Source organism: Protopterus annectens, chromosome 13.part0 (assembly GCF_019279795.1).
Source record: "Protopterus annectens isolate FY-2018-M chromosome 13.part0, PAN1.0, whole genome shotgun sequence".
Taxonomy (NCBI): domain Eukaryota; kingdom Metazoa; phylum Chordata; order Ceratodontiformes; family Protopteridae; genus Protopterus; species Protopterus annectens.
In genome coordinates, this window is record NC_056747.1 from 368,152,826 (window position 1) to 368,175,357 (window position 22,532).

Below are 22,532 nucleotides of genomic sequence, written 5' to 3' on the forward strand. Positions count from 1 at the left end.
TACTAAAATAATATCCTGATAGAACAAACAATAAAGTGTTTACTGCAGCATACATCTGGCTTAAGTGTCCTACTGCACATGAAACTATTAGGTGACAGACAGATGTAGGCCCCATACACTTCAAACTTTTATTACAGTAATCTTTAAGCTACATAATGTAAGAAAGTACCTTGTGAGTCAAAGTCAGGCAGAGGGATTGGGGTTCATTTAGTGAAACACACTATTGCCTGATGACATGAACTTTTCAATTACATTTTATATTATATAATAGATTAGCTTAAGCATACCTATGTACATCACTATGAATTCATTATTATCTGTTTCTCACTATATAGTAGCACAGTATAACATTTGTACACCAAATAAGCAGTTATGTAATGCAGTACTTTCCAAAATAATTTTGTTTGGGTAGAGTGGCAGTGCATAGTTCATCATTAACATAGAAGAAAATGCATTCATTTCCTGGTAGTTACATCCTGATTCAGAGAACTTGCTCTGTGGTTGTTTCTGAGTTTCTCTGCAATTAGAATTCAGCCCACTGTAGCAGCTTAAATTTAGTGTGTAAAAATTTTATGCCAGGTGTTTCCTGTTTTTCTTGACCTAGTGCAAAGCATTTTTCTCCATGCTGTTCCGTAATCCAGTATCAGTGCTACTGAACTATTAAAGGATCATTTTAACATTTTGTTCAGTTGCAAATTCTCATTCTAGAAAGGATATGAAGCTTTTTATCACAGTGAGACCTAGTTACTCATTGGATTAATAATATTCTCTGTGGTATAATGTAGCAATAACCCATGTCTGGGTGTGGATAATGCTGGATTTACCCATGGTTGGTGTGGTTTAGTCACGAGGGTGAAGCTCCAGTGACCAAAGACAACCGTGGGTAAATCCAGCATTGCCCACACCCAGACGTAGGTTATTGCTATTGTTCAATGACATTATTTAAGAAAAAAAATATACGGTACTTGCGTATTATCGCAACCACATTCTAAACGACTCCCTCCAGCAGCCTTGCAAGTTATAGTTTTAAACCGCATGCTTCTTCATCCTCGATTTTTTTTTTTTTTGGGTGAAGCACATATGTCTATTTTTATCAAGTTATTAATACTAAATGTTTCAGTTGTCCGACATGTCAATTTTCTGTATTTTCAGAGCATGTGCTGATGTTTACCTCATAATTTTTGGGGTTGTTCCTAATGAAGTGTTTTGTTTTCTGGCAGTCATTGATGATTTAAGTTCTTGTTTTTTTTCAGGTTGTTCCTAATAAAATGTTTGTTTTTTTGGCAGTCACTGAGGATCGAAGTGCCTAAGTAATGACATATCTTTGAATGTAGACTTCATATCATTCAAGAAAATGCATGCCAACGCAAACCATGTTATTGTAGCAGCTTTACAAGTTTGTACTAGCAGTGCCTAAAAATCTGTCCCCGTTTTTTCTTTTATCTACCATATCTCCTACTATAATATTTTGTTTTTGGGCAGATGTGTTGAACTCAGAGGTTTGGAGGTATGTGTAACAGTGTTAGAAGGATATTGTTGTTCATCAGAAACAGAACATATTTTTGATGTAGCTCATCGAACTTCTACCTCCTGATGGCATTACCATTCGGGGGGGCGGGGGTCTACCAGCATCTTTCTTTCTTGCTTTAACACATAATTTTTTTTATGCTGTTATAAACAACCATGAAGAACACAAGGGGTTACAGCAATTAAAACATTGCTGTGATCAAACGGCGTTACATAAGATGTGGGACAAAAACTAACCTCAAAGCACAGTTGAATATCAGCAGGAGTTAGTCAGAAAAATACAGATCATGCAGTACAACTTGCATGCTGACTAGCATAACTTTGAAAAAGATCTTCGTGTTCAATATACATATAATTTGTATTTGAAACATTACACCCTAAAAAGGTGGAATTTCTTTTCCAAAGAAAACGATAGCTTGAAAGGCTGCCACAATACATCGACTGTAAGTCGTTTAGAATGTGGTTGCGATAATACGCGAGTACCAAATATACTTACTTTTCTTAAATAATGTCTCTGTGTAAGGGCAACGTGTTGTCCTTCTGCCGCTGGACATTTCCTTGAGCCTTATCTGATGTACTGCGCATGCGTTTGGGACTTGTGTTCCCATGCATACTCAATACATCAGTGCTCGGGAAAGTAAGCAACAGAGAAAAGAAGATCTCTGTTGCTCCATTTTTCTTTTGTTTTGTTTTTTTTAATTAAAAAAAAAAACTTTAGGGCAGTTTAGGGGTAGGAGAGAGACAGCATGGACAAAATACAAGGGAAATCAGGTACGTTTGTTTAGTTTTAGATTTCCCTAGTATTTTGTCCACGATGCCTCTCTGATATGTCCGGAGTCCGAACTACAGATTTTATTTTTATTTTTTTTAAGAAATAAAAATAAAATTTAAAGACTATACCAACGGAAAAAAGTCTGGGCGACCAGACATTTTTCCTTTGGTATATTCTCGGATTTACAACGGGCACGCTGGTTAGGCTAGCCAATCAGCGTGCAAGTTTTGGAATGTTAATGGCCAGTCATTGTATAATATGGATTATATAATGCAGTAACACAGACTCCTGCAATCAGCCTGTCAGAAACAGTAAATTAACATTAGAGCAGGGATATTATTTCTCTGCAACTCCTTAAAGTAGTAGGATATTATTTTATACTCTCAAACTCTATGCTCAAAATAACCATCTCATCAAAAAACAAGTATTAGCTGAGACAAGTTCTAACACACACTTCTCTCCTTACCTATTCAAACAGTAAAATACTTCCACAACATAGACTTTGGAGAGGTGAAAAGGAATCTATAAGCTTGCATCAGTTCTGTTTTGGAAATATGTAGGACATTGTAAAAACTGGAAAACAATTAAAGTTTAACATGAAAAGCATTGAAGTAGAAATTCATTTTATTACGGTAACTGCCAGCATACTATTCTACTCAAAATGTAGATTATACCATGACCCCCCCAAAACGTGCACGCTGATTGGCCAGCGTGCCCGTTGTAAATCGAGATATACTAATGGAAAAAGGTCCGGTTGCCCGGACTTTTTTCCATTAGTATAACTCGTTTTTTTAAAAAACTGTCTCGCTATGTTAAAAGGGTTTAACATAGCGAGACAGCTTTAAAATAAGCAACGGAGATCTCCGTTGCTTATTTTAAAGCTGTCTCGCTATGTTAAACCCATTTAACATAGCGAGACAGTGTTTTAAAAAAAAGCAACGGAAAAAGCAAGATCTCCATTGCTTTTTTTTAGTGTTTCGCTATGTTAAATGAGTTTAACATAGCGAGACAGTTTTAAATTAAGCAACGGACATCTCCGTTGCTTATTTTAAAACTGTCAGGCTATGTTAAACTCATTTAACATAGCGAAACACTAAAAAGCAACGGAGATCTTGCTTTCTCCGTTGCTTTTGCTCAACTCTGATGTACTGCGCAGGCGCAGTACATCAGAACTACCGGATGCCAGACATCTGCGGAAGGGCAGTAAACAGGCATTATACTATGCCATTATTTAAGAAAAGTAACAGTTTCTTTTCTTAAATAATGTCATGGTATAATAGCAATAACCCAAGCCCTCGGGACCAAACCACGCCAACCGTGGGTAAATTTAGCATTACCCACACCCAGGCGTGGGTTATTGCTATAATAGTATATGAGGGTGGAGAAGATTAGAGTAATTGTTACCATTTCTGACAAAAACTACAGTAAAATTATTAAAATTAAAAATGTATAATAGGAATAACGTACATCTGACACTTAATATGGTAAGATTTTAATCAAACTGAAAGAATTAACTTCTTCAATTTCACCTCAAGAGTTAGTCTCATCACTATGACAACATCGTACCATAATGCATACTGTTATATGTTATTTCTATGGTGAAAACATGAACCTGTAACAGATTTTGAGTCTGTGTTCCCATGTCAAATGATGTTTAGTGTGTAAATTATTATAACAAAAATTCTCATGGAAAAAATATGACTGGAAGTTGTTTCTGTTATCCTGTTTATTCAGGTGAATAAGTGTGAAACCACTGTTTATATGCAGTGGTTTGAGGAGGCAAACTCTTCCTCCCTGGAGGAAGCTTAATACAGCCATAATTGGCTTCTGTTCCATTTGCCAACTGAGCGTCTGTCTGCATATCTCTGAAGGGCATGTAGTCAGTGGGTTGTCACATAGCAACTCTCACCAACCAATGAGAACTGTCCCATGTAGCACCCCCCCCCCCCGGTCCAGTTATTATTGAATGTAATATAACTGTAGAACTCATTTATTCATATGGAACTAACTACATCATCTTGTTTACATTTAAATTTCACTTTTTTCCATACTTTTTTTAGTTAATATATTTTTATACTTGTGCAAATACATATTTTTGACATTTTGTAAGACTGCTAAGACCTGTGATTTTTGCTTTCAGTCCAGCTGCAGTTGCCCCATCAATTAATTTACTTACCGTCTTATTTCTGCCTTGTATTATTCTTGTTCGGTATATTTCAGCAGGCTACAGCTGCCCAGTACACCTTTGTGCAGAATGTGCTATTTTGTGATGAAATGCAGAGCTCAGTCTTTTGGTTTCCTGAAAACATCAGTACCTGTTTTTAATAGTCTTTGGCTTAAAGCAGGCTTTATGTAACCTCCTAGCTGTACTTTGAAACCAGTCACTGTTAACATTTTCCATTATCTGGACTTTTTATTTAGGTGCCTTTTTATATTTAAGCACTAGTTCTAATAACATTCAACAGAAGAAGAAATGTACAAATTCTGGAAATAACAAAACTCTTTATCTGTTGACTGTACCTGAACAGTTTAGGACACAGCACAAGGCTTGCATATATCAGTCTTGTCTTGAACTCTCTCTGTCTCTCACTCTCTATCTCCAGCATTTCAAATCCCTTCTCCCATTTATTTATTTCTTTTACTTGTTGTGATAAAAATCTCATTTTCCAGGTATATTATTTCCACCTCAAAAGACTTTACAGGTCACATTTTGTCGTATCCCTTCATTGTCCTGTGAGTTTATAGGGATATTCAGTGCATCTCTTGATTGCATTAAAATTACAAGCTTTTAAGCCACCATGCAGAAACATTTGCATTTTAGGGAGGGGGATCATTTAAGGTCTGCAATGGACATACTTTGAAAAACAGACATTTGTTTCTGCATTCATGTGGTTTGCTGGAATCTGTCTGGTCAAGTCTTCTTTTACCTTCAACACTGGCATTATGTAACGCATGAACAAATGCCACTTAGGTGGGTCTATTTTCATAGACCTGGCCAAGGTCTTTGACTTGATAGATCACCCACTGTTTATTAACTCCCTTATCCAAATGAGAATCGGTAATCTGTCTCTGTCATAATTCAAGAGATGGAACAAATCACACTGAAGTAAATGGAATTTGTGAAAACAGTACATGCAAAATAATGTTCAGGAGGGTGTTTAAAGGAAGACAAGAAATGAGCAAGTTATGTAATGTTGGAGTGAATAATTGTTGAAAAGAAAGAACATATATATGTAATTTATAATGCCTGGCTATGACAAACATTAATATGGCTTATCTTTTCTATTAATGTATGTGTGCCTATGTCTTAAGTGATAATTTAATATTTAAGAGCAAACACTTCTTACAAATAGAAACGTTTAACTTCATATTGGTAACTCAACCTCATAAACTGCCATTCTCACAAAAGACATGGCTCGAAGCTTTTCCCTTTCACCAGTTATATTTGTTTCTATTTTTATCGGTAATCTTCCAAGAGATCTACCACCAATGTCTGTCATACTGTATACAGATAGCTAGGTGATCTGTCTAGCCGTAAACGTAACATAATTAAAACACAGCTTGATAACGATCTCAATTAAATATCTAACTTGTTAGATAAAAAAAATAATTCTAAAAATAAAATGAAAGCAATGAATTTCAGAACCCTACAAAGGTTTTCCTCAGTCTCACAGCAATGGCATGTCCTCTGTAATAACCATACTTACCTTGAGAATGTCAAACATTTCAAATTCATGTTTTATGTTGTTTTGTTTTATTTTATTAGTACTGTAAACATTGTAAATCTCTTGTACTAATTCTGTATCATTGTATAGTATTGTTAGGGAGCTATGCAGACCTCATGTGCCATTAAGTCATAGGTTTATGTATTATCTGTTATGTGTTGGATTTTCCCAGGACTTGTAAATGGTAGGAGGGGTTTCAGGAGAAGCAGAAAAACAAGGTAGTGTGGATTGGGTGTAGAGGCTGTGCATATGCCGACAAAAAAGTCAGTTAAAATGCAATTGCTGTTGTGATTCCAATGGCTACTTCCCTGTATCATTTCATCTGTGCATGTGGAAATCTTTTTCTGTTCTAGATGAGAGCCTTATCCTATGCAACACACACACACACACACACACACACACACACACACACACACACACACACACACACACACACACGCATACACACAAACACAGTTTCATTCTTTTTTCTAAACTGAGTCTTTTAGTAGACTCAAGCTTACTGCTTTGTTAAACTTGTGTCATGTGACAGATTAGGACTGACTCATGCTGAGCTCATTACAGCTAGAGCATGCTTCTCTGCCTTGTGCAGTTAATGCAATGGCTATGCTTTTCAGCGTATGTCTAATTAGATCACTGGTAGTATCTGTTCTGTTGAGGGAAGCTTTCTGTTGACCTAATAGATACAACTTTAGTTCTGATAGTCAAGAAAGGTCACTGAATTTGTCTGGGTTTGGTGGAAATTTTCTTGGTTTGCTGCTTTGCTTCCTTTTCTTTTAGCCATATTAAGTACAACAGCATTGTGTAAAAATACCGAATGAATCATTGAGTGCAGTAAGTGTATTATAATCAGGTATCCCAGAGCTATAATGATTGCTACAAAAATGGTACCAGATTCAAAGCAGGGCAGGTCATGTGACTGAAAGTGCAATAGAATGCCATTAACAAGAAGCATTCCTTTCGGTGTCTGTCTTTCCAGCTGTTGGCTGCCCACATTCCAGGTTTGCAAGAAGGATTACATGCATAGCGTCTTGTCAATTTCCTGCATTTTTCTTCCACTACCTTAGCTCCCTCCTCCATCAAATTCATGACAAAACTGAAATTTTCCTGCACATTTTCTGATTAACATTAATTCATTGTTGTTTATTTTTACAGTCCACAGAAGTTATGTGGCAGGAATGTGCGCTCCAAATTACAAACGCCATCCAGTATGTTGTGGAGTTTGCCAAGCGGATAGATGGCTTCATGAACCTGTGCCAGAATGACCAGATTGTTCTTCTTAAAGCAGGTTAGAACCAAGACGTAAAACATGGCATACATATCACCAAATATAGAGTAAAGCAGATGTTTACTGAAATGTACACTGAGACTTTATTTACTAATTTGACAATCTGAGCACCAGTTTTGGTGACTCAGTAAATCAGTGAGTAGATAAAATATTATAACAGTTTTCTTTTTTGTTGCCAGGTAGGATGTTTCTATTACCTGTATAGTATTCCACTGATGCCTGCATTCTTCTCTCATAAGTGTTAATGATGTCCTGATATGGGGGAATAAAAATAGCAGAAATAAGTGAGAATGTTTTTACAAATTATAACAGAAAACAATGACAATGGTTGTACTGTTCATAACTACTACAGATACTAGACAAGAAAACAGCATTAGCTGCCAGCAAAAGACAAGTTTCTAGTTGACATGGAAGTACCCCAGTCAAAATAAATAAATAAAATGCACCTGGTCTGTGTGCCAGGATTCATACTCATGTGTCTAGATGTTGCTGTCCAAGAGAGAGAAACAAATAAATAAGCGTATACATTCCGTATGAGTTATTTGAACGTAAGAAATATGAACCCAGTATACACCGTCACTATTGTGATACTCCCTTCCTCAGCACATCCAGTAACCTTTCAGTAGAGGAAACATAAAGATGTAAATAATGGTCAATTTTAAATGTTTTTTAATCCGTGACTTCCCCTGCCATCTAGCCATCTCCTTCTGGCTCCTCAGTTGACCGATTCATTCCTTGAAGCTGAGATCCTTTGCCCCATTCTTTCCTACAGAGAGCCAAGTGTCTCAGGGATGGTAACCATCATCCTCACATTAGGGATCAAGTCTCCCTCCACCACTGTGTGTGGCATATTGTGAGCTTCAAACTTGCTGCTACCAGGGGGGCACATGTTGTCACCCCCCCCCCCTTGTAAAACAGTGCCTCACTGACGTATGGGCTCATAGTCACATTTCTGTGGGTAACATGCCTGCAGTCCTGCTGGTGCTGCCATTGCATCAAACCAAGCTGCCACCCTTCACCAAGGACGGGTGAACTTTTACCAGCCACTCACTCCCACTACCTCTCCATTCCCTCCGTGGGCTGGTCTTAGTTTTGAAGTAACAGGAACTTAAAACTCTAGAGGACCTTCTGACTTTGAATAAGTTGTTAATTTTGTTGAGCCACCTGTCTGAACAGATCTGCTGTGGGAGTAAATACATTTTTTAAATGTATTTATTTATTCATTTTACTTTATATCTTTACATTGTCTCATTGTTTTTCTTCTTCTGTTACAGTGCTGTTTTTGTGTACTAAATGTTTTAGTTAAGGCAAATGAACTGTATTTTCTCCTATGAAGGCTAGGGGAGATGAATTACTCGTGAATTGTTGGAGGAACTAAAAACTGGTATTTGTGCTTAAGGTAACAAGGAGCACCAGTTCAAGATCTTCTAGAGACATCTGCCAGAAGAGCTGATTTTATCCCTATATCATACAGCTGTGCCCTGTTGTATTCTTAAGTCCATTGTCTATTGAGATGTCTTCCCCATGTTAATTTAACTTCAGAAAACATTTCCACTCTAGTCGTGTCGTTGCAAGTTCATTGCATCAGGAGTCACCCCTTAAATTAATTCAACTTTAATTACCATCCCATGGGTGCCAGGCTGGTGCTTACTACACTAGTTAGTGAAACTCTTTTATGTGACCACTAATGTGCAAGTACTGGGACTTTTTATTTAAAGATCGAGATTGCAGTATACTGGAAATTTCTCTTTTCCCTGAGATGCAGCAACCTCCAAGTTTGTATGTGTTAAGTAGTGGGGTGTTGGGTAATATAGCCCTTCCCCATGTTTTTATTTTTTTATTTTATTTAACATTTATTTACCGGGAAAGTCCGGCTTGGACAGAGCCAATTTTTAGCAGAGGCCCAGGGAGAAATGCATATCTTTGAAATGTGGAAGGAAACCCAAGCAGCCAGAGGAAACCCACACAAATGCAGGGAGGACATGCAGACTCTGCACAGAAGGCACCCCAGCTAAGAATTGAACAGGAGAACCTCTTGCTGTGAGACAACAACGTAAACTGCTGCACCACTGCGCCATCCATAATGGAGTTTGTAATGCATGTAATGGAGTTTAGGGGCAGGTCTTACCCCTTGCTAACATTCTCTTTTTCACTGATTTTTTTTTTAACCATGACTGTTGTTTACAGGTCAGTTTTGCAATGGTTTATGTTTGCAGTTATGAAAGCTGATGGCAAGACACTTAATATTTTTAGTAGGGAGTCCCCTTCCGTTTTCCTGCTAAGAAGTTGGATACTCCTGTATTCACAGCGTTAACCTTTTCTTTTCCCACAGTACTTTTATAATTTCCATTTAGTATCAGCATCTAATATTATCATGTATAATGGTTGTAAGAAAACAAAACAAAACGCACAATTTATTTAGAAGGAAATTTAGAATAAAACTTGCCAGTTTATTGGCCTTCTGACAAGGTCTGTTCATGCCCCGGGGCATTTCTGTAGGATAAGGTGAGTGACATATGTAGGTGTCTACTTTTGAAAGCCTGTCCATATTGACATTAATAACTGCAAAACCATGTGGGATATGTGCTACCGAGTTATGTTAGCTTGCAACAACTGCTAATGATTGACTGTGTGTAAAAGAGCTAGAGAGATATTAACTGATGCTCATGCATATTTTTATAGAAATTGTCATAATTTTCATATTTCTCTAAATTTCCCAAAAAACAAGCAATATGGGCACAACTACATGGGCTCGTACAAAATCTCTAAACTGAATATATAAATTCCTGCTGACACTGTATGTGTAACTTAGACTTTTACTGATTTGCTTCAGGTTCTTTACAAAATTTGTTTATTATGATTTGTAAATTCATTTTAAGACTCAGAGTCTACTGAATTCTTACACTGTAAAGATGAATTTGTGCTGAACAGCTCTGTTCTTGATACTTCTGCAGTAATGATTTTAGCTTTAGATATGCAAACACTTGTTTGTACTGTCAGCTTGTAATGCACTTTTCTCAAATACCAGGATACAGTCGTAGGAAGTTAGAAGCCCTGTGAAGGTGAAACATTCTACTAGGATGTGACAAACTGTAAATGATATTTATGATGTTGATTTTAAAATAGGAATGATTGTACTTTAGATTAGGTATGGAGACATTGCATGAAATAATTTTCAAGACTGATAAATGTAAGTTATCTCAAGCAGTGTAAGGACTGCCTCATGCTTGCATTAAATGCAATCATTGATGAGACTTTTAATTTCTCTTAGAGTGTAAGAATATCCAGAATACTGAGGACATACACATATACATACATAAATACTTACATTCATACATAAATAAATACGTACATTCATACATACATAAATACGTACATTCATACATTCATAAATACATACATTCATACATACGTACATACATACATATGTGCATATATACATACATACATATATAAATATGTACATTCATACATACTTATGTACATACGTACATAAATACGTACATACATACATACATATATACATACGTATATACATATCTACGTACATACATACTTGCATACATACATACATACATATATAAATACATACATGCATGCACATATGTTCAGAAGAATAGACCTTCAAAATCCTCACCTGTATACCCTGAGAATCGGTAAGTGTAACGCACACAAACGTTGTACAAGTAGATTTCACAGACCTTTTTCTTAACAAAGTATATTACACATGGACAGTCACCATAAATTTATTGCAAAGAAGTGTCTATAATAATAAAATAAATGGAGCTAAAACTGAACCAAGAAACAAACCAGACTTGAAATCTCATGAGGGATACACTGTGGTATATCGTTTGTAGTACCTACTGGTATTTCTGTTGTGCATAAAACAGGCACATGTCTCACAACTTTGCAAAGAGTTTACAGCAGTGTCAAGCCTATCTGGCCCTAAAATGATAAGGTATGTTGGCTTCAGTATCGAATTTGGTGCTTGCCGGCATTTAATGAGATGTGTAGCTAGCCAAAGTGGTTGGGACAGATGGGGCTTCACATATCTCCCTTGAGAATTCAGGTACTGAAAAGAAAATATTTTGATTCATAGTGTCTTTTTTTAGATCTTTTCAAATCCCCAAATTTAAAATCTTGAAAATACAAAAGATAAAAGAAAACGAGATGAAGGCTTTGCCAAATTTCAGCTGACTCAACAATTAAATGGATAATTTAGAAGCTTTTCTGTCTGGAAGATTGTGCGGTCCCTGCCATTGTCAAAATCTGATTTGAAGATCTAAAGTGTATAGCTCAAATTCCAGGGTAAGCCTTCATTTATTGTTGCAGAAAGCATGGTTTCAGTACTTGTAATAGAGCATCTAAAACATAAACAAACTACTTTATCAGGACTACAGCATTAAATAATAACTGGTGCTGAAAATCTTATTATAGCAGCCTACCATACATTGTCTATATCCACTAGAGAACATGAGCATTACCTAAGTTGTAGATGTAAAAGCCCTTAAAATACAATTGTGCAAACTTTGTGGGGGATTATAACTACCCAAACATTTTATGAGTCAGTTACTGTATGTCAAACAAAGATGCTGAAATGTTAATCAGCTGTAGTAATCAAAACTGTTTGGAATAAATACTACCAAACCCAAGTAAAGGCTGTAGTATTTAACTGCCTACTGAAAACCTAGGAATGTTCTGCTCTTTATCGACTATTATATCCTTTGTAATCGACATAGATCATTGTAGCATTCACCTTTCGCCTCACAGCAAGAGGTTCTCCGGTTCGATTCTCGGCTGGGGTGTCTTCTGTACGGAGTCTGCATGTCCTCCCTGTGGTCACGTGGGTTTCCTCCGGGTGCTCCGATTTCCTCCCACATCCCAAAGACATGCTGTAGGTGGATTGGACACTCTAAATTGGCCCTAGGTGTGAGTGTGTGCGTATGTGTGCCTTCTGTGGAAGGTTGGGCGCCGGGCTGGCAACTCGACACTGTAAAACTCCACCGCCGATCATGAGCATACAGTTGATCCGCTGTGGCGACCCCTAACTGGGAAAAAGCCGAAAGAAGAAGAAGAATTGTAGCATTCACCTTTAACCTCAGACTCTCTCAGCTTGCAGTCTGAGTTTTATGGTGTTTTTTGAAAAAGTAACTGCAGAATTCATGTAGAGCTAGATGGTGCAGACTTCTTACCCTGACTTTAGTAAGGAATTCACCACTATTCTGCATGTGGAAAATAGCTGATACATTAAATGAGTTAAATGTTAGTCCATGCATATTTAAATGGAGAAGACATCTGTCAGGCAATGATATGCTGCAGTCTGGGGAGGGATTACACGAGGGTTACTTTTCCATCTTAGTGAAGGTTACCATTAGCATCTCACTTGACTCTGCATAGGTCACTTCTTTATATTTACTATTCTTCTCAGATATAAAAGTGAGAAATAATCTGGTTAACCAAATATACTTATTGCAAATTATGTGCCATAAATATTTTGGTAAAAGATGTTGAATTAAAATACCTGACACAGTAGCAGTAACCTCATCTTTTATGTCAATAAATGTATCACTCTGAGACTTGATAAAAAACGGCAAATGTTTATGAATATGCTTGTACAGACATTTTAGTTTAAGAAGTAATGTTTTTCAGAAAATGCATGCTTATGTAAATGATATTTTAACAAATTTCTTAGTTTTAAAGAGCAATGTTTAAAATCTGTCCCTGACATACCTCTTTAACTTCTTAGGGCAGGAATTTTTCATAAAGCCAAAAATAATGAAGGAGCAATAGTCCACAATCAGAGACCAATTTTAAGTATTGCTCCTATCCTATAAATTTTGAAAGTTGCTAGAATAAATGGTTTTATGTTACTATGTATTTTCTAAAGGATATGGAATCTAAAACTTCAAAGTCTGTTATTTTGAATTGGGTCATGAAAAGAAAAATTTATTTATTTAATTTATTTATTTATTTTTATTTTACATTTATTAACTGGGAAGTGTCTGGCTGGGCAAGTAGTCCGTTTTCAGCAGATACCCAGGGAGAAAAGCTCCGTAACAATAGTACAAGAAAGATTACAAAAATTTCACAAAGATTTACAAAGAATATACAAAATTTTTTTTCAGTTGCCTACAATCACAATTTACAAAAAGAGAATGTAAACATCAAACATTACATTTCCTAAACTTTACTACAGACAGTAATATGAAACTCATTAGATACATAACTAAAATAAACCATTGTGTTATTTTCATTTGGTAGAAGTAAGACAAGGAGAGGATAGCAGAAAAGAAACATTTGCTTGATAGCATGAGAAACTAGCCAGGAGTATTACAGGAGCATAGCCCAAAACATTATGAGGAGCAGACCAAAACTCTGAGCCAAAAATCAGGAAGTTCTGAAAAATTCTGGATAGTTGAAAGTATGGCCCTTGATTTGGGACGTTTCCCCCGTTATTTTAGCTTTGTCCAGATTTCTTTCACTAAGAGGTTGAGATGTATGGACAGTAGGAAGAGAAACAGTGAGCATGTGTGTGTGTGTGTGTGTGTGTGTGTGTGTGTGTGTGTGTGTGTGTGTGTGTGTGTGTGTGTGTGTCTGTATGTATGTACCATTGTACCGATCATCAAAACATTTTTGAAAATTCCTGTGAGATGGAGAAAGATGGTAGTCAAATATGCCCCAACCCCAACCAACTGTAGTGCATGCTACATTGGGAGAAGTTTATTAAAATCTTATCCAGTATTCTGAATTGTATAAACCAAGTTAGTTAAACTGTTCTTAAGCACATTTTACCAGCATGTCATTATGTTTGTCTGCCAGAATTTAGATATCCATTACAATTAATGCTTTCTAAAACAGACTTTATGGAATGGTTAAAGAACTCAAATGCAATAGCTACAGCTGACCAGGCATGTGTTTTTATCTAGATAGTAGAACTTTCTTACAATTTTACTCCACTAACTTGTCGCTAAACTAAAAACTCGAAATAAAATTAATTATATTATATTCCTTAGTTCAGCAGAATGTTTGATGGAATGAACTCTTGAGTAAATATGTTGCCTGGGGAAACATTTGTAGGACAAAAACTTTGCTGTTAATGTATGGGGCTTCAGAATAATAAATAAATAAGCAGTAATAAAGGTGCTAGGGTACCTTGCTGGCTAGGCTTATGTAGGCCCTTGGGTCGATAGCCTAGTACCTACCTATGAAGCTATGAATCGTGCAGTTCTGATTTGTGAGGTGCATCATCAGTTCCTCAGAGGATGTGCTCTGAACAGCTGCAAGTTCCTACCTTAGAGATTTTGGGCTTTTTACCTCAACCTGTTAATGCAAAAAATCTGGACAAAGCTTGACAAAATGGGGGTAAAAGTAGGGACATATTTTAAATATTGCTCTTATAAACTTAGAAAGTTGCTAGAGTAACAGGATTTGTTTTAATGTACATTTTCTGAAAGATTTGAAATCTGGAACTCAAATGTATGTCATTATTTAGTGACTTCAGTCCTGAGATCATCCCAGTGATTTGCCAGGAAAAAAGAGGAACAGGCCAAAAATATGAGCCAAAAATCTGGACATTCTGCAAAAATCTGTACAGTTGAGAGGCCTCAATGAGATACATTACATATGACTCAAAGTTTACAGTCAGTCAAAACCACAGCCAACTTGTGAAATTTATAATGTGAATAAGTAAGGTCTAGAAATGAAATGCGGTAACCTGGAGGTTGGCCAAAAGATTAAAAAAGGCCAGGCATATTGAAGCTTTCTCTGTTTCCTATTTTTGCATCCAAGAGGTGGGAAGAGGGTGCAGACATTAGTGGAAAGTGAAAACAGCATCTGTGTAAAACTATGATAGATTACTTACTTGTTTTTACTAGAGAGTTAGAAGTTCTACAGAACATTCCTCTTTAGTCTGAATTGCCTAGACATAGTAAGGCAGTACCAATTTAGTGCTGTTGGCTTCCAAAAAAGTAATTACTAAATAAATGGAAATAAAAATCTAAACCAACTGCAACTGAAGTGTTAAACATTGTTAAGCAGATAAAAAAATGGAGGTGGAATCGTTAGAAAACGGAAGGAGCGAATTACATGGAAATAAATGGAATTTGTGGGAAAAAGTATGCAGACTTACAGGGATGCAGGTAGGCAGAAAGTGAGCAATTTCTGTAATACAGTGAGCAAAAACAGTTGAAAAGAAAACATATATGTATACTTCATGAAAACAACAGTGGAAATGTTGCTACAGTTTTTCTTTTCTGGTAATGCTTCTGAAAACATACTTTATTTCATGTTTTAAACTCTGATGATTTATTAAAGATGTTTTTAAAACTTGAAATTCAAAAGAAGTATTTGTAGTGAGTTTATATTGAATATTTCATCTGAACTAAAAGGTAAATTTCTGTTTGGTACATTTTTGCAGTTTATTCTTAGCCCTGCCACTCACATTTACCTATATAAGTTTTACAGAAGTTCTCCAGAATTATAATAACTATTCATTTGTTTTTTGAAATGCTGGCCCTAGTGTGGATCACAGTGGTGACAGGCTGATCAGAGCACAGTAGTCTTCTCAAATCCCAGCAATAGTCTCCAGCTTGTCCTGTGGGATCTCAGATATACCCAGCCAAGGTGAGATATGTACTCCCTCCAACATGTACTGGACCTGCCCCAGGACCTTCTCCAAATGGGATATGGCTGGTGCTTCTCCTAAGTGGAGGCAGCAAGGGTATACCTCATAGTGTGCCAAACCTACTAGCCTGAAACCTCTCAAGTCAGAGCAGTGACTGTAGTCGGAGATCCTCTTGGTTTGCTGAACTTCTGACTTTGTCTTGAGGAGTGAAATCAGCTGTCCTGCGAAGGCACCTGATTTCTTTGCTTCCATCTGTAGTTTTACCTCTCCATCGCTACACAAAAGTTATTCACCACAGGTGAAGATAGTGACACAGGACAAAGCTTTCAGTCTGCTAGTTGTTGTATGACTGAGCTCTTACTTCACCACCACAGTCCAGTACAGCGTATGCAGAAGAACCACTGCTGAGTCTCCCAGTCCATTCTAACTTCATCGATGATCCAGACTCCAAGATACTTCAATTCAGATCTGCCTGAGAGAGCAATTCCCTCTCACTTGTAGTGAACAGTCCTCTCTTTCCTGGGAGAAAACCATGACATTTCATTTGGAGGTTGTTGCAGATTTGGAATTTACTGTTTATTCTAATATTAGCCCAGCAGAAAATTCATAGCCAGGTTCTATAAGTGAAGGAACTAATCAGCGAGCATGTCATGGTTCATTAAGAACCAGGCCGACATACTGTGTGTCTCTGTCCATATAATCTGAGATCACTACCCACTTCTACCCCAGTCTTGTTACTCCCCCTAAGAAGCTCCATAGCATGGACCATGCCTTCATGGTACTAGCTCCAACTAACTGGAAATTCATACCAGCCAACACATGAATTGAATTGAAACCCAGCAAACATTTAGAAAGCAGCTTAAACAATATGTGTTTAAAGAAGCTAAATGCAAATTTTCTTAAGCAGCAGTGCAACTTAACCATAATCACAAGAAATATTCTCCTCTTCAGCTTCTCCTAAAATATAGTTCAAGGATTGATTCATCCACCTGTACTTCAAACTAAACCCATCTTCTCACAGCCCTGTACTGCTCATCTTCACCACCCATTAACCCATCCTCACAACAGCCCAAACGTCAAACGCCACCCACTCATTTTCCATTCCTTTTTCTTTATCTTTCTGTACATGTTATAAATACATTTTCAAAACAGTGTCAGTTACATAGTTGTAAGATACAGTCCGTGAATACATTTGTTCAAAAAATCTGACAGTTTCACATGCGTTAGGGTTTTCAAATTCATACTGATTGTTTTGCTTTCGCTGCTGATTGTTATTGCTTTTTACTTACAATATTATGTGTAGTTAATCTCTTATAGTTTGCTGTCTGTTCTTCAAGTGCTCGTTGCTATACAGTGATATATGGTGACACTAATTTGTAACCCTGGCCTGAGCCTGAAATGTTGCATGCAGATCATTGTTCTGCCCTGGTTAACAGAAAAACTCACATGCATATTGTAACATGCAGCACGGTCATTGCTTGCACATTGTAACATACAGCACAGTCATTGTAGTTTGCCTTGGCTGCACAAGAGCCGCGTGATGTTGCATTACATAGCCATTAGCTGCACACAGTATGTCACGTGCTCCGTGCTGTATTAAATAAGTGAGGCATACATCATTTGTATTGTCTAGTCTGTATCTTGCTGTGTGCACAACAATTTTATCTCTTGGCTAACTTACCAGTGCAATCTTTCACCCCCTTCTGCCAGTTTACATAGTGAGATGAAAGCTTTCATATATTTTGTCATCACTTATGGGTAGAATACAGAAGGTCCACTCAAATGTCTCAGCATTTGTAGGCACTTAGCTTTGAGAATGTCTACAGTGGTGTGGTCACCCTCCCAAGGGAATTTCTTTTTTCATAGCTATGTTTCGGAGTTGTTCTTGAGCTGTATAATGTATGAAAATGCTTTTATTATACATAGAAATGTAAACAGTGGTCTGTACTATTCATTTGAACGGCAAAAGTAAAATGAATTCTCATCCAGTTATATTATACATCTCATTTAGTTATATTAAGTAGCAATACTGTACACACAATTGTGTAGTTAAACTCTCTGCATGAACAGAGCGAGTCAGTAATTAAGCTGTATAAATCACCAGTCATCTAGCTCTACAGGTCATTTTCAGGTAACTTGCCTAAATTGCATGGTGTCGTACTACGCAAACCTTCACCCCTTGATTCCAGCTTATCATATGCATAAAGGCAGACTTCACTTTAAGGGGTGCTGTGGAGGTGTAGCTACCACATGCATATTGAGTTACTTGCCAAGGTTTGAAACTTGCTGTTTGTGATGAATGTTAATTCTGGCATTATGTATAATCAGCCCATCAGTGTGGATGGATAAATCCCCGACTGGGTCCCAGGGAACCCAGGTTCAAATAGTGGGTTTGGCTTTGTGATTATGCTGGCATGGAGGATGGGGATGCCTATCCTAGGGGGGTTGTGGAATGGCAGTGACTGTCCACCTTTACAGATCTGAGCCATCAAGGTCTGTGGATGAAGGGACCAGGCTAAGATCCTGTGGGTAGGGTAGGGGGCGTTATCATTTTAGGACCCAGGGTGGGTGTACTCTGGCAGCTGTACCTCATAACAGGCATAGCCTTAGGAATGATGCTACCATATCGGGTGATGGCAGGACTAACTTACCTGGCAAGAGAGCTGCCTTTGTGAAGCAGCTGTGGTGGCTTCATTTTCTTCTTTTGTTTTTTTTTTTGGTCCTCCTTGGGACATAATTGTATTGGCCTTGCCCCCAGCACCCCACATCTGTGTTGGGTCTACCAGCTTGTCTTCTCCACCCACTGGACTTGTTCTGATAACAGTGGGGCCAGTCATAGATGCCAAGGGTATCCTGAGGACTTCGCCATCTTTGCTTCCTCCTGGGGGAGTTCTGTGCATGCCCTACTCTCTTCCCTGCCCCACCTCCCACGCTCATTGCATATGTTCAAAGGCAACCCCCTCTTTGAACCATGCCTTCCCTAAGGGAGCATCAGTGATGAACACCCTTCCATCCGGGATGGGTGTATCCTTCCCTCCCTGCCACTCTGTCAGTTGCCATCCACTAATTGAACCTGGGTCAATTGGTTTGTAATCAGGACTTTATCCTGCTATGCCACAGGAGTGGCTTATCAAGCTTCATTTTGTCCATAACTGTGTAGGCCATAGAAGATGATTCATTGAGTTTTGTTTTGTCAAGACCAAATTAATTGCTAATGATCTGTCAACTATTCACACTAATGGCAAATCCCTCAGTCATAACACACAATATCTAAACATACAATAAAGATAAAAACAAAAACTTTCAATGTCTTTTTACAGGCTGTGTTCCTCCTCTACTCCCCATTATGGGGACTTTATGCCCCTCCAATACTTCTAGTATCAATATCCCCCCATGTATATCTCTTTTCTCCAGATATACTAATTTAACATACAGCCTCATAATAAATAGAAAAACTTGTTTAAATAACAGTTTACTCCAAGCCTTGTGAGCTCTGTGTAAGTATGTAACCTTAACCCCAACGCATTTGCCAAGCAAAGGCTAAATGAAATACCTCCACAGCAGTCTGTCCATTCACAGCAATTGGGTAAATTCAATTGTTTTTTTTTTGTAACAAAATGAGACTGAATCATAAGGTAACTGTACCACTTTTGCTCATTTTAGTAATATTTAAATTCATTAAGTCCTTCATAACGAAAGACCAAGTTACTTGGAAAATTTTCAAATTTACACTCCATCATTGCTTTGACCATTCTGTTTTCTTACCATGTAAGAATCATAAGGGTAGCAGATTTATTTACTATTGTGATAAACATGCTCTTGTTTTTCATATTTTGTGGAATTCTCTGCTCTTTTGGCCGAAACAGCAGCACCACAGGAACTTTGCATTTTTTGAAGGCTTTTAATCTGCATTAGTATGCTGTTCCATCTTATTGCTTATTTTAGGGATAAATTAAAGGAATACATTATTGACACAGAGTAGACTAACAGCAAATGGATATCTTTCAATCCTTCACTGCCCATTTTGTGCTTTTGGTCAAGCCATGGAGTCTGCATAGGCACCCATGGGCTAGTAATATAATACACCCCAAGGTTTGGTTACAGGTGCAGCGCCCTTGCCATTTGTTAGCTGATTGCCCTGTTCACTGAACATGGCCTGATTGAGTGGGCTTCTGTAGAGTGGATAGCACTGAAAACTGTTCTGTATCTAGAACCACACACTGGATTTTGTGAATTAATAGTTGTAGTGTGATTTGGTTAGCAGATGTAATGTGGATTGGTTAGTAGATGTAATTTGAACTGATTAAGAGGTGTAATGTGGCTTGGTTAGGAGGTGTAATGTGGCTTGGTTAGTGGGTATAATGTGGCTCCTTTAGCAGGTGTAATGTGGCTTAGTGTGTTTAGTCAAGGTTTTGTAATAATATAGTACAATGCAACATAAATGCAAATGCATTGTAACAGTTCTAGTCTGTGTGAAGAAACCATACCATACGAAAATAAGGCAAACACCTGTGCTCATTAACAAGAGAAAATGTTTATCTTCTTTGTTAAACAAGTACATAATTTGCCTTAACAAATCACAGGTGACAGTATACCAGGTCGTGTGTAAGAAGTGAGCATGCTGACTGTGGCATATATTATTTTGCTTTTGAATTTCTGTTTTCTTTACTCGCCAGAATATAATATATTAGAAAAGCAAGACAAATATGAAGTGTTTTCTTATCCTCTGTGACCTGTGTACACGTAAGCCTTCTGTAGCAGCTGTCAGAACTCAATAATTAGTAACTTAGTGTGAACAGATAAAGGCTGAACCTGAAGCCAGCTATGTTTATACTATCATTTGAGGCTGGGATGCTGTGTCCACAAAACTTTGTACCATGGCATTGAAACAGTGACTGAGAAATAGCAAGACTGGGTCCAACTCTGTGTTGTAGGGACCATTCATTGTTAATGAAAGAGTAAACTCTGAAAGTCTGAAGCAAAAGATATCTGCAAGTAAGAGAAGTGAGATCTCCAGCCATTCATTAGTAACAGTACTGGGTCATAGAGTGACCCCTGTTCTTCCCTTGGATATTTCTTAGATTTGGTTGTGATTTCAGATATTCAGTAGAATCTGCTTCCAGTTTTTGCTTTCTGTAACCCCCATCTTAATGCTTCTCTGTTGCACCATCTGCTGGCAGTTTATTTGTTCCCTATCAAAATGTAAAATACTCCTTGAACTGGGTTTGCAATCATAAGAACAGCTGACATAATAAGAGAAGGAAAAATTCGTCAGCAGTTTTTTTTTGTAAATGTAGCCTAGGTGAATGGACTGTGTTCTCTACTAAAATGGGACCCTCCCTTCACTGCCTAATTGTTGCAAACATGACAGATGCTAAAGACCATTTATATAGGTTGAATAGATAGTTTCATAGTCCTACCTAGTTATGCTGCCCCTTACTAATAATCCGTGAAGGGCTGACTGTGCCCCAGACAACTTGGGTTTGGCTAGCTGCCATGCACAGTAAGGGCCTGTCAGCGAGGAATGGATGGGAAAGGTTACGGTGAGCTCACCCTCAAAAAGGAGGGATCCGTGAAAGTCCTGCCACAGGAACATTATTTTGGGCAAGGTTAAGTACTCTTTTGCCAAGCACAGGAACTCAAGAGCACAAGTTTGATCCAAGGAGGACGTGCACTCCAGCCAAATATCACAACTGTGCAAAAGTGTGTCTGCAGCAACTCAGTAGCTTCCTGCTGAGTGAGTGTTGGGAATCCCACTTATCTTGGTGTTTTACAATGCCAGGATGTATATGAAGCAGAGGCCTGTTATGTCATAAAAAGTTATTAAACTTTGGGTTTTGCCTGCAGACCTGACCCAGTTATGTGCCATGCATACTGCCTTATTGTCTAAGAAACAGCTTTCATTGTAATATTATGTTTTGTGATATTGCAACTAATTGCATTAAATAAATGCATGCAGTACCCTATGATAGTAAGAGAAATAAACTACTAACAGTATTTATTTGATTAATCAGGTCCCATGTCAGTGAGACATAAGTATGTGATTGGGATTCAGTTAACAAGCCTCAAAAATAATAGCGTTTTAACTTACTTTGAAGTTATGCAACCTTGGAAGTAGTTACAAGAAGTAAAGAGTTTCAGCAGTCAAGCCCCCTGCATCAGAAGATACTTTGCTGTTTTTTGAGCCCATTCATTTAGGTTTGAATAACCAAGTCTAATTGAAAATGAACCCAATTAAAGGTACTGTATCCCCTACTATTATGGAAGTGTAACATATGCAAAGTATACAGTCATTTCATTGTATGTTGAGATACATGCTTCCCAGTAGTCAGAAGTCAGAAAGAAAACTAATTTGGAAGTGTGCATCTTTAACTGTAGTACTAACTTGATATTAGGTTTGTTTAATATCTTAAATTAAAAATACATTCTAGATGTACTTTTTATGTAGTTGTACTCATATAATTTTAATGAAACAAATTGATTATGAATTTCCAACTGTTGGCATCTATACTGTTTGCTGTTTCACTGCTCATGTCTTTGCATCCCACTTACATGTGGAAATGTATTCCTGATGCATCTAGCCCAGAAAGTGTGCTT

The 22,532-nt window shown here is 37.5% G+C and overlaps 1 protein-coding gene across 1 annotated transcript in view; it reads left to right on the forward strand.

Annotated features, from left to right (window-relative positions):
• The window catches only part of LOC122787328 (nuclear receptor ROR-beta-like), a 236,934-nt gene that overhangs the window by 158,718 nt on the left and 55,684 nt on the right, over positions 1-22,532 (forward strand). The window contains exon 6 of the mRNA XM_044053974.1: positions 7,180-7,312. Within this exon, the coding sequence (XP_043909909.1) occupies positions 7,180-7,312 (133 nt within the window). The remainder of the gene's footprint in view (positions 1-7,179; positions 7,313-22,532) is intronic.